Consider the following 14179-nt stretch of genomic DNA (forward strand, 5'->3'; position numbering starts at 1 on the left):
AACTTTTGTCCCCCGACATCTCTGTTCAGTTCCCTCACAGTTCATCTCTGATGGTCAATCTATATCCTGTAGATTTCCTAGTCCCTGAAATCTGTTAGAAGTTGGAACATTATAAGGCCAATAAGTAGCAGGTGGCTGGATGCATGGGGGTGTAGACCGGTGGATTGGCCCTGTTGCGTCTGGTTAAAAATATCCCAGTGGAAGTGCCGAGATCAAGTTTGGGGTGATATAGGTCGGCCTTGTTTTATTTAGCACATTCTGCACAAGTTTCGGTGTTTTAAAAGAAAGTACAATACAATCACCTGGTAGAGTTTTTCGTGATCTGCCTACCCATTTAATACATCTATCCATCTTAAAGTTGGCAAATAGATGTTCAGTCGGTGCTGATCTTATCCCCAGCAAATTTAAGGACTGATTTTGAGGGAGGATTCTGTGGTGTTTTGATTTAGAGGCGGGACATTGCATAACACTATTACGTATATGGTGGCAGCAGGTGGAAGATCTAGAAACTGTGTTGTGTGAAATAATGGATCAGCTGCAGGAGTAATGCTGACCTGAGGAGGCAGTGAGCTGACAGGAATGGTAACTTCTTTTGCTAGCGGGCATAGTTGATCTTTTGTGGTTGTGCATAATAGGCTGTGTGTGTGTAGGTTATTTAATTGCCTCTCTGTGTTAGTTGTAGTTAAGTCACTGTCAGCTTTCTCATTCCCAATTGCCTTGCTTATGTGTCGGGGGATTCAATTTGTCCAGGCTGATCGAACATTTGCCTTCTATTTCTGTTAATTGTATGTTAATACTTTCTAGGCTATTTATCAAAAATAGCTCTAGAGATTTAACAGCTACACACAGTGTATCCAGTTTTTTCGTTATTTATGTCACCACTTTGATTGGATTGTATGATGTTAGGTGTCGTGAGTCTATTCACGGTCTTACTCTGGAGTTTGGCCTTTTTACTGTTGTGGATTTCTTTATTTAGGGAACTCATTGCAGTGGTAGTTGTAGTACACTTGTGCTGTTTTTTTGGCCGTTTAGCGGGAAGTGGGGAGTCTGATTTAGAAGAGTTAATGGGTTAGTGGGTGTCTGGTTTTGTTCTCCAGAGACAAGTAATGACTCCTTAACGTTAGTAATCTGCTTTTCTATTGCTCCCATAGCACCTGATATAAACTCCAGTAATGAAGTTTGTGTGTTTGTCTGAATCTGTTCTGGTGAGTTTGGCCTTGCCTGATCTGGAAATAGTTTCCTTTTCCCCATGATTGGTGCCAATGGCCCAAAAGTATAGAGTATACAATATTACAGTATATATATATATATATATGGATTTTTTTTAACAGAACAGTGAAACATACATTTTTTTAAAAATAGATCCTAAAACTTATTTTAAGCTTAAAATACAATTTCATAATCCTGGAGATATTATCTATCTCTGGAAGCTAAATGGGACGTCCGGCCCAGCAGTTTAACCTGACAGTATCAAAGTTGATCTTTTCAAAGGTCTGGGCATAAGGCACTGAATAGTTCCTTTTTGGCGCCTTTCTACTTTTCTACTTTTAGTATCAATCACACGCAGACTAACCTGTGCGGCACCTCTGTTGTCCCATGCTGATCATTTGGGAGGGAAGAAGGGGGCAAGCACGACCGACTACCATTTTGTGTGTGTAAAAGGCCGCTTTATTGAAACAGGTGCACATCACATTTTATTAAAACTGGCAAACCGCCTTACAAAGCTAAAACCTCTCTAAACATCGAGTTACCTGACCCCTTTTGTTTTTCTCCCCCCACCCCTACGATCCCCACATGATAAAATCCCCCACCCTGCAATACACAAATATATAACTCAATTACATCATAATCATATCCATTTTTATCCCCTACATCATAACTCCAAAACCTCCCAAGACCTACAGTCCTATTTGCCTTCTTGCAACTGTAACTACCTACCCTCTAATGTAACCCCCAAACTGGTTACCCTTTCCCCGCTCCTGTTCCCCAACTCCCCAAACTTAACGATAAAGTACCGAACTCCAGCCAAACTTGGCCAACATCAAAAACAGCTCCGCCAGCACCTGTTCCAAGCGACAACTTACATATAACCCCCCCTGTGCACCTGTCCCAACACCGCCTCCCTAAATATAAAAACAAAACCCGGACTAAAAACCTCCTGAAAAACTCAAAAGCCCAGGGAGGGTGGGTGGGGACAAAAAACTCCTAACTGCTACGCTCCCAGCCACCAGGTCTCAATACCTAAAATGGTGGCTGGGATAATGCGGGCACCCTTTTTAAACCTAGTGGGCTGCTAAACTCATTTGGGCTGCCTTTGGGCTATCCCCAGGCAGCCCAATGCGGCAAAATGGCCACTCTTCCCTTCACCCCCCTTCTACCTCCCAAATCTGCCCGGGGGGCAGACCTCGTGGCTCGACTACCCCCCAACCCCCTCTTGGGAGGGAAAAAGGGGGGCAAGCACGACTGACTACCATTTTGTGTGTGTAAAAGGCCGCTTTATTGAAACGTCCCTGCCCTCTGGCTTTGCCACATCACCCGCCAGACCTCCGGAGCCCTGCATCCCAGGGACCACTCTACCTCCTTCCTCTGCCTTGTGGTCCCCCTCTAATCCCTTCGCCCCTGCCAGCGTGACTTCATCCGGCCCCACACCCCGATCCACCACATCCCTCCCTTTGCATAGCCGGTCACCCCCCACGTCCCCCTCCCCCCCACCCCAACCGATACCATGCGCATTGCGTCCCTGCGTTTACCTGGCACCAAAGCATCCCCACGCCGGTTGTCGCCTATCCTATCCATCGCCGACCTGTCCACCGACTGTGTCCGGGCCGCCGCAGCACCCAGGTCCCGTGACACCTGCAAGAAATCACTAACACCATTACTGGACCACCGGCCACCCTCGCCATCCCTCAATTCACCATCCTCCAAACTGTCCTCATCTCCTTCACCCAATTCCACCCCGCCCCACATATACCTCCTACGAGCCGGCGGCGGTGCCAACTGCCCCCTGCTGGAGGCCCACACCCCTGCACTCCCCCCGCTCAAAACATAACAGTCCTCAGTGCCGGTGCTCCATGTCCGCCGATGATCCCCAAGCCGCTGGGGCCCTGTGGGTGGAGGGGCCGGCGAGCCCGCCTGGGGCCTTCGTGAGCCAGCCGCGATGTGATCCCTTGCGGACTCCGGGCCTGCTGCAGGAAGCACAGGCCTCCCTTCTCCTTGGTGTCGCTGAGCTGCCCCCAGCCTTACCAAGTCCGCTTCCCACGCCGGCGGTCACCCTGCAAAAGAAAAGGTACTGCTGGTGTGCAGGGCTCCTGAAACTGCGCACCCCCTCCAGCCCGCCCCCCTCCCCCCACCTGGCCCCCACACCCCCAACCTCCTCATCCTCACTCCAGATTAACCCCCCTATGCCCGCTCCCCCATCATCTGACGAGCTCCCCCCAACGCCCAACCCCCCCAAAACCCCGTCCCCTCCCTGACCGGCAAGCGCCGCCTCACCTCCCCATCCCAATGGACCCGCCTCCTCCTCCCCTCTCCCCTCCCTGCCCCCTGCTGCGTTCCGTGCCTCTTGTACCCCCTCCTCCCAAGACTCGAAAACATCCAAACCCTCCCACTCTCATTCTATCAATAAAGGCTATACCCCTCCCGCCTGCCCCATCTCCTCCCCCCGACTCCCCGCCCCCCCATGGCCCCCAACGCCTTACCCCCCACCCACTTACCTGGTTCCAACCCCCCTTCGCCTACCCCCTGGTCACCTTGCCACCTCCCCCCCTTGCACCCCCCCTTTGCCCCCTTCTTTCCAGGTCTCCTGCCCCTCCCGACTTCACCGACGGACCCCTGCCTGGCAGGTGAGGGGCTCTCCGGTCGCACCCTCGGCTTCTGGCCACAAACCTTCCTGCTAAAAGCCTGACCCCCCTGCCCCTTCCCCCCCATCCTCCAATATCCCCGGCAGCCTCTCCCTGGGCCCCTCTTCCCCGACCCGCCCCCGCTCCCGAGCCCTTCACCCCCGCTCCTCCCTTACCCCGCCCTCCCAACCCCTTCCCCGCCCTCTTCACAACTGACGCCGAGGCCCTGCTCACTGGCCGGGACTCCCCATCTGCCTCAGTCGTGCTGGGGCGGCCGTGCACCTCTCTGCGCGGCCGTGCCTCTCTCATCACAGCGCTATCCACCCTCGGCCTCCTCCCGCTAACAGCTCCGCCCCCGACCACAGACGCCATAATGCAGCGCGGCGAGGTGCCACTGGCAGCGCACCTCGGCCGCGCCCCCCTGCTCCGCTCCCTCAGTTCCGCCTGCCACAACCAGGGCCGCGCTCCTGGCATCGGCGCGACCCTGCAGACCCACCCGGATTCGCGCCGTCTTCCGTCACGCCAGCGGAGGCCCACCACGCCAGCGGAGGCCCGCCACGCCGGGCGCACCGCCTCCAGCGGGCCCACCAGGAGGTCTATCCGCCCTGCCTCGCTCAGCAGGCGGATGGCCTCAAGGACTGCCACATCGTCGTGGGACGCCATCGTGCAGGTAAGCCACCACAATACACTCCAACAGCAAGGGAAAAGCTCCTGACCACTACCCACTAAACGCGAGACAATAAACTCCAAACTGCTACGCTCCCAGCCACCAGGTCTCAATACCTAACATGGTGGCTGGGATAATGCGGGCACCCTTTTTAAACCTATTGGGCTGCTAAACTCATTTGGGCTGCCTTTGGGCTATCCCCAAGCAGCCCAACGCGGCAAAATGGCGTCTCTTCCCTTCACCCCCTCCCAAATCTGCCCGGGGGGCAGACCTCGCGGCTCGGCTGCCCCCCAAACCCACCCTTTTTCCAGCTGCAAACTACTACGCGAAGGCTAGTTGCTTCCTCAAAGCTCACGTTTAGCTAGTTGGTAGTCGCCTCTTCCAGCATTTCCTTTCACCCATGAGACGGCTATCACGTGGAAGGTTCTTGAGGCGTCTTGACAGAGAACCAAGAGGCGTGGCCCTGCCCTGCCTCCTCAGGCCTCTGACAGGCGCAGACGGGCCTGCCTTGGCCCGGGCTTTGCCCGGGTGCGTCCCAGGCATGCATACCGTGCTGCAGGAGACCCACGCCAAATTTGGATGCCTCCTGGCATAGGGAACTGGGGGTTGTGGTTTCTCTCCCCCTCCATGCCGCTGTTGATCACTGGTGATGCTGGCGCTGCAAATCGGGCTCCCATGCTGCGGGAGACCAGCACCAAATTTGAATGCCTCCTGGCCTCAAAGGGAACTGGGGGTTGTGGTTTCTCTCCCCCTCCGAGCTGCAGGTGATCACTGTTGAACTGGTGCTGCAAACCAGGCAGTTTCTGCTCAATTTGTAATGCTGCACAAATCATTCAAATTTTCTCATTGTTAAAATGAGTTCCTCTATCAGATTCGAACAAGACTAGAAATCCAAACCTCTTTTTTCTCTCCAAGAAGCAATTTATCAACTGTCATTACGTCTTGTTGGATATGCCTCGACCCAATGAGAAAACAGACACGCAATCACTAGTACATGTTTCAGACCATGGCAAGGAGGCATGTCCATAAAGTCGACCTGCATGCGTGTAAATGGACCTGCTGCTTTTCCAATTCGACCTAAACTAACAACTGCTTTCCCTGCATTCTGTTGTTGACAAGTTATGAATTTTTGACAAAGACTTTCTGCAATGACTAATTAAACCATGTCTGTTTAAAAAGTCTAATCATAACATCTCTACCCACATGTGTAGGACCATAGTAAACTTGTGCCATTTGAGAGAACAGACTGGCAATATTGGTCTACCATCGGTGTAAATAATCTGCCCTGCGTGCACATCCTGCTTTGATCAACCCTTTTCTTTCTGCACCACTAGCTGCATCCTGTATTTCTCTAATTTCTTCCCATGTTTCAACAGATGAGAACATTAACCTGCATTTTGCTTGATCAGATCTTTCTTTCAAATGTTCCACATTGATCGCATGTGCATTTAGAGCACAAAATCATGCAATTTTATCTGCATATCTGTTGCCCACAGTGACATTGTCACATCCAGATTTGTGTGCTGAACATTTCACCACCCCAATTTGTGCTGGCAATTGTAGTGCCATAAATAGATCTTTTACCCACTCTTCGTTTTGTATTGTGGAACCCGAAGAGGTCAAAAATCCACGTTGAGATCACAACTGCCCAAAATCATGGACAACCCCAAAACCATATTGACTATCAGTAAATATGGTTACTCTCATTCGTTTTGTAAGGCAACATGCTCTTCTCAGCGCAACTAGTTCTGCTAACTGAGCTGAACTTGCTCCTTTCAACCATGATGCTTCAATGACACTTGCCACTGTGCAAACCGCATATGAAGCTCGCAAGGTACCTTCCATAGCTCACAAGTTTGACCCATCCACAAACAACACAAGGTCCGATTCAGGTAACGGTGTATCTTGTATGTCAGGCCCTGGTTTTGTACACAACTCTGTAACATCCACACAATTATGATCTGCTTCATTCACCACCACTTCACAGCTTGGACTCAGCAACAGAGTAGCTTGATTTAGATTTGTACATCTTGCCACTGGCATTTTTTCAGCTCCCAATATCACTCAATCATATTTTGTTAACCAACAGCTGGTAAGATGCTGTGTACGAGTCCGTGTTAACAAAATTTCAACTGAATGTGGCACATACACTTTCAATGGATGTCCCATTACAATTGATTCACTCTGTTCCAGACTCATACAAGTAACATCAATCGCTTTCAAACAACCTGGTAAAGCCGCAGCCACGGGATCAAGTGTGGCTGTAAAATATGCCACTAGACGGCGTGTTGTTCCATGCATTTGTGTTAGAACTGAAACTGCCCATCCGTCACGTTCACTGCAGAATAATGTAAAATCTTTATTGAAATAGGGCATTCCCAATGCGGGTGCTCGACATAAACTGTCTCGCAACCCGAGAAATGCTTTCATGCATTCATCATCAAGTTGTATTGGATCTGACATGTCTTTATCCATCAGTCTTTGTAATGGCTTGGCTATCAGTGAAAAACCAATGATCCACTGCCTGCAATATCCAACCATTCTCAGAAAAATTCAAACTTCTTTATGTGTTCTTGGTGGATTGATTTGCATAATAGCATTGATCCTGTCTTGAGACACTTTTCTCATTCCTTTCTCAATTTTGTGGCCAAAGTAAAGAACTTCCTTTTGAATTTTTTTAAAATTTTGCTGGTGACATTTATGCACACCTTCTCTCAAATGATTCGGTAGAGAAATTGTATCTGTCACACAAGCCTCTTTTGTCTTTGACGCAACCTATAGATCATCTATATATTGGACAAGGACCAAATTATTAGGCATTACAAGATTGAGGGGCTCTCTGTATACCCTTGAGGAACTCAGCACCATGCCAAAACACAGTTTCCGAACTGGAATGCAAGCAAATATTGGCTATCCAGGTGTAAAGGTATTGAGAAAAATGCTTGACATAAATAAATCACCGAAAACCATTCTGCTTTACAAGGAATTTGATAGAGAATCACAGCAGGATTTGGCACTAATGGACAACAAGGTATCATTATTTGATTAATTTTACGTAAATCCTAAACTATCCTGTATTCACAGTTAAGTTTGCGAATTACCATAATAGGTGAATTGCATAGACTCCCTAGAATCATTTTTAGGAGACCTTGTTCAATCAGAATTCAATCACAGGTGTTACTCCTGCAATTGTCTCAGGACATTGTGTAAGCTGGTGTTCTTGGACATTCTGCATTTGGTTTAACTGTAATCTCAATTGGAGCTACTTCTTTCATCAACCCAATGTATTTTCCTGAAAAATCCCACACATCAGTCAACACTGTATCTCTCAACTTAACAGGCAAATCATTCACTGTAAATAGAGGATATAAATCATTCACCTCTGTTCCCTGCCTCGCCCTTTTAAAAATGACATCTTAATTTTTTGTATAAAATGCTATTATATCTGGTGTACAATAGATAGAGCAATTCATCTTACACAACAAGTCCCTTCCTAATAGATTAACTGGACTTGTTTCACACACCACAAATTGGTGTAAATCTTGAAATCCTCCAATGTGTACATTCATTGGTTTAATTACTGGGGTACTAATCAAGTTATTTGAAACTCCTACAACTTGGATATTTTCCCCAGAGAGGGGTAGGTTGGGAATTTCCACAGTTCTCACAGTGGAAAGGGTAGCATCAGTATCTACGATGAACGTAATTGAATTTCCGTCAACCTCACCACCCACATAAGCACCAGACTGATCTACCGTCTAAGCATGCGCCAAGTACGCACTCCTATTCCCCCCTCAGGCACCGTCATTAAGATGTATCTGAATCGTTTTCTTCCCACTGCATCAAATATTGTGAAGACACCTGTACATTTGAATTCACTTGATCATCTGTATGGAAACCCACATTGGCATTGTATTTCTGTACTTGACCATTCACATTCTGATTTTGCAAAGGAGCTTGAGGTATCTGCACATTTTGTCCTCCACCAACTGTCATTTTCTGGGTTTGATTCTGTCAATTCATATGTTTTTGATCCAGGCCATTTACTCATGTATCACCTGTGTTTACCTGTAGACTTCTACACTCGTGCTTCCAATTCCCCACTTTTCCGCACACATGACAAGGAAACTTCTTTTTTAATTCATCTCTATTACCTACCTCTTCCTTGTGGGATCGGTATCATTTGAGACACCTCTCATACCAGTAGTAGTCTGTCCATTTCCTTGATAACCTTCTGTAAAATCTGTATTTAAAAATCCTCTTTTCTTTACTGCTTTTATCTGAGCTAACATTAATTTCTCCTTTATCTTTCTGTTTCATTTTAATGTCATCACCATAATACTGCGCATAACGCAGAGTTTCATCAATCGTCTTACTTTGCCAACAAATTAAATGCTGCTGAATCATAGCACTAACTTCTGGTCTTAACCATACCCAAATATATACACAAAATGTCCCATATCTTTCTCAGTAATATTTTCAATGCCACTATACTGTTTAAACACCTGCAAAATCATTTCATAATAAGCACATACTGATTCTTTCAACTCTTGAGTAGTCCTGTCTATTCTTACCCAATCTGTTTCTTTTGGTGAAATGTTCCCTTTCAAATAGGTGTTAACCTGGTTGTATTTTTCCATAACCTCTTCAGATGGTGCTCCTGTTTTTGGATCTCTCGGATATTTTTTGGGGGCCAATCTATGGCAATTTTACACTCAACCCACAAGTCAGCTGGAACTACAATATTAAACAAGCCATACAAATCCTTTCTCAAAACCTTCACAAACCTTTCCACTTGTTTGTACCATTCCACTGGTTTTTCTCTCAATCTCAAGAAGTCATTTTTAAATGATAACATATCCTGCCTCGACCATGGGACATGGACATACCCACCTCCTGGTACTTCTCTCATGGAATATCATCAGCTATTTCTGCTCCTGTATTCCTCACAGGATATAACAGCAAAGCCACTGAAGTCTCTGCTGTATCTTCTTTCTTTTTAGCCCATTTTCATTTCCATCGATCTAATTCACCCCATCATTTTAATGTGCTAATTAACTCTTTAATCTGCAAACATTTTCCTGAAACACTCAAACTCTCCAAATTCTTATCACTGAAATCCTATCTATATGTTTTTTAAAGGGCTTTAGACTTCTCTATATCAATTCCATATGTTTGTGCGATTTCACCAAATTTTTCATGTAGGTTATTCGCTTCCCTTGTAAAACTTTTTACACAAAAAAGCAATTCTACTTCTTGATATTTTCCTAATCTATCTGGGTTAATTGTACCAAGAATCATTTCTTCCAAATCTGCTTTTATCCTACTTACATCTAGACCTGAAGTATTATTCTGCACTCTACAACCAGGTGCTATTTCTTTTATCCACTCATCTAATTCCTTTGGAGAAGGACCTAATGAATTCTGAATATCTTCTCTCATCTCACCATTTGGCCCTCCTGATGTAGGCGTCACTCTTCTCTCATTCTGCAACAATCTCTTTGGATCTATGTATATACCTCCCTTTGGAATTTCAACAACTCTTTCTGGAATATTAATCAGTTGTTCTATTTTTCACGCACCTACATTCACATGTCTACCATTATCAATCAATCCTTGATTAGTCTCATTTATTTTCCTATAGACTGTCTGAACTCCATTCATATTTCTATCTGGTATTGTTAGAGCATGTACTCGAGAAACTCCTTGTGTGTCATTGTATAATGGAACAATCGGACCAATAGTCACTGGAACTGACAAAACCTCTGGATTCATTAGTGTCATTATTCTTGACAATTCTTCTCTAAATACATTTTGATTTTGGCTTATGCTTTCAGAAATGTTCTCGTTAGGCACTTCTATTTGAATTAATGGAGCGCTTGGTAATTTATTCGTCTCCACTCTATTCAGTTCTCCATGATAAGGCGGAGGTTCATTCATCAATAATTCATTGAAGAATTCATCACCTTTATAATCAAATTCCTCAGTATTTTCAGTATTTCTAGATTTTGGAACTTCCACACTTTTCTTTTGCACTTTACATTTTTCTCCTTATTTTGTCTCAGCTACTATACCTGGAAACATTTTCACTTCTTCTGTTATGGTTCTTCTCCATATTTTCTTTTGGGCATCCCATTTTGCTTCTGAATATCTACTCTAAGTATTCTTATATCTAGTCTGATACCTATCTCTTTCTCTCTTGTTTCCCTCATGTTCCCATTCTTCAAGAGCTTCATACTGCGTAGGTCTAGGATTAGGTCTCAAATTATTCATTTGTCTCCTTAAATTCTCGAAAATAATGGTATTAAAAGTACCATTCTCTGGAAATTCTAAAGTACCATCTTGCTCGGTGTATTTCATCCAGTTTTCCAACCAGGTACACACATGATAACCTCTTTCTAATGACATAAAACCAGCAGGTTTTCCTTCAGGATCTACAGGAATTCCTCTTTACTAAATAAACTTTTCAGCAATTTTAATAACTTCATGATTTTCTACGCTAATTACTAAGCTATGTAAGTACAAATCTTCAATAGTTCCTCTTCCGTATTATGATTTTCTGCTACCAATCTAAACTAGTCAGTCTGTCCAATCCCAGGGTGACTCACAGCAACCAACATATACCAGTGCAGCTCTTTCTGTGACGATTTCTCATCAACTGACCAATACCAGCGTGGTACTCTGTGACGTCAGTTTAACTCCTGCGACTGACCCTCCCTTTACAAAATCTGCGTCAGTCTTTTTCAAAGTCTTTACAAAAATCAAAACTACACAAAAAATCTGCTCCACTAAAAGAATACATCGATAGAATGATATACTCTGAGCATTACTTTCTCTTCCAGCAAAATCTCGACCAACAAGATTTTACCCACATTCAAGTGAAACTCTCGGGACTTCCCCAGATGAGCTTTCTCAAGTGACCCAAATAAATCTCCACTGTTCACTCTTTTAAGATGCCCTGTCCAAGTACCGACAATACAACCATTGCTCAGCACTGCATCAACAGCAGACAACGCACACTTTCTTAGTGTATGCCACACTAAAACTGCCCTTGGGCTTATCCCGGGACCTTAGGCCAATGACGGCCTGTTACTTCCATTAAGGTCGACGACCGACCACAACATAAAACATAAAGGTATATAGTCAATAAAACATCTGTCCTTAATTCCCTCTCTTTATTATCTAATATATTTAGTCTAAACTAATCATCCAATGGCACTACCAGAAACTGATCCAGCGGAAGCAGTGGGAAACTTTTTATACACCTTCACAATTATCTCCAACATCACGTAATGAAACTTTTATTACATCAAAGAGTTCAGCCAATATAAACTCAATACCCACTTACATATATCAGGTCCTCCGATAGGTCTTTGGGAGAACTAATAGGGACTTGATAATAAGAGACAGAAGCTATTTCCCTCATTAGGACCTATAATGAAGGAAAAGCCTGTCCAGCCACAGTGACCAACATATACATATGTCTGGTTATTCATAAATAATAACAAATTTGAATTACTTTTCAAGTTACTTTGATCTAATATTTCAAAATATGAATGGTCAATACACAAATACATAGAAATATTAAATCTCCATTATTCTATTATTACAGGTACATTCACAATAAGAAAATACAGTTCAGTGACAAATACATGATATATAAATATACGCATGAGAAAGGGAGAGAGACAAAAAAAAAATTATCATTGCAAATCAGTATGCAAATCAGAATTTCATGCAGACCTAGATCAGTGAATACTAATGCACAGCGTGCAGAAGTCAGAAATAGCTAGCCTTTTGAAAAGGTATAGCTTGGGCAACATCACTAGCCGATGAATTACAAGATAATCAGGTTAGACTTGCTCAGGAATTGCAAGGGTAATAGCCAGCCAGAGTAGTATAGAGAGTACAGCAGCAAAGGCTCTCTTCTCATAGAAACAGCTACTGCTAAGTTCTTTTTTCACAGTACTGTTTATACCCCAAATGTTAAAGTTCCAATTCCCTTAAAGTTTAAGTTCCATAGTTTTACTCAACTTCATTGGTCTAAATTATGAGGTGATCGTCGCGTCAGTCAGTTCATTCAGATTTTCTTTGTTAAAGTTCTTTGTTAGAATAGATGGCATGATCGTTCTTCGGAAGTAGGAAGAAAATTAGATAGTTTCTTGTCCTTTCACTCACTTCCACATCAGCTTGCAACATTAGTTGACACAATTATTCAAAGTAAGAAATACTATAACCAGTGGAAGAGGAACACCTAGTAATACGCTAAGCACAACTAAACAAATTCATTAGCTTTTTAGAAATAATCAAGGGCAAAATACATTCTTCTGTGGTCTACTTTAAGGAAAGGAAAATTACTCCTGCAGAGTTGAGGCCTTCATAGAGAAAGCAGGTAAATCATTACTTTTTCTGAAGATAAAGCACATTTCAGTTAAAGGGAAACATAAAGAGAATACAGAAGAAAATCAATTATTCAAAGTACATTATTCTCTTAATCATAATTGTTTTACATAAAAGGATAAACATTTAACGAAGCATAATCTAAAAGTGTTTCTATTATTCTAATTCATATTTCTATGTGTAAGTCTTTAAATGCATATTTCTATTATAGTCTCTCTCCCATCACATGTTTTCATAAAATTGTTTATGCTTTCAGCATGTAAGAACATGGCAGCTTCTATTTTACTAAACATGTCATGATTCCACATTTTCACGTTGTACCTTCTAATATTTTCTATGTACATAAATGTTAAAAATCACACTATTAGTTATTTGTTTTGTTAATAACACAGTTATGAGCAGATCTGTTCAAGCAAGATTTTTTTCGCAAAAATCATGCTTCATCAGTAGGATTCAGTCAGATGTGTACCTGGGCTGGCGGATCACAGCTATTAGGTGGCCATCTTAATGTGCAGCTCACTGGCAGTTACCACTGTCTAATTGATAAAATAGTGCTGCTGCTCTCTGGCTCGTCTACTTAAGACACCAAATAGCCCAAACTGTGCCAGAGATTGGTCTAAAATTAGCACTTGCAGTACTCTCTTTTTTTATGTGGTCTCAGGAGTACTACTCTCTGATAGGCGTAGAATGCAAGCAGATTTGTAGCATATTTACCCCTCATTCTTACTACAGCTTGCGGTGCCGGAATATTACACAAACTTTGAGTCTGAAATTAACCACAATGCATAATGGTATTATTTCAGAGCTGTTGAACTCTTATCTCAAATAAGAGAAATGTTGATAAATTGTTTGGCTTCATAGCTGACGATAGTTGGAGTTTGTTGAAACTTGAGGCAATTGCATTCACATTAATTATGACAGGTAATATGATCTTGCAGCGTTGTCAACAATGGTAGTTATATTACACTTTAAATAATACTTGTAACAATCAAGCCAGTGTTAGCCCTTCACTGCTACCTGTTAAATGCATTGCTGTGTCTTTTAGACATCAACAGGTTATAAGGACAGAGAAGGGGTTAACATTAAAACCAGAGGACTTGCAAGGTCGTTTCTATCTAGCCTTGTAAAGTACCAAACATATGGAGTTAGCTAACTCTGAGTAGCACACCTGTGTGCAGCCCAGCTTATTAAATTAGAAAGATTTTGCTTGGTTGAATTAATATACATATAAAGAAATTGAAATTATACTGCACTAATAATATTAGTAACTGTT

The 14179-nt window shown here is 43.6% G+C and overlaps 1 protein-coding gene across 1 annotated transcript in view; it reads left to right on the forward strand.

Moving 5' to 3' along the window:
- Positions 1 to 4464: 4464 nt before the first annotated feature.
- The window catches only part of HPSE2 (heparanase 2 (inactive)), a 1420589-nt gene continuing 1410874 nt past the window's right edge, over positions 4465 to 14179 (forward strand). Inside the window, exon 1 of the mRNA XM_078640469.1 lies at positions 4465 to 4509. Coding sequence (XP_078496595.1) covers positions 4465 to 4509 — 45 coding nt within the window. The remainder of the gene's footprint in view (positions 4510 to 14179) is intronic.

This window comes from Lissotriton helveticus, chromosome 5_1 (assembly GCF_964261635.1).
Source record: "Lissotriton helveticus chromosome 5_1, aLisHel1.1, whole genome shotgun sequence".
NCBI lineage: Eukaryota > Metazoa > Chordata > Amphibia > Caudata > Salamandridae > Lissotriton > Lissotriton helveticus.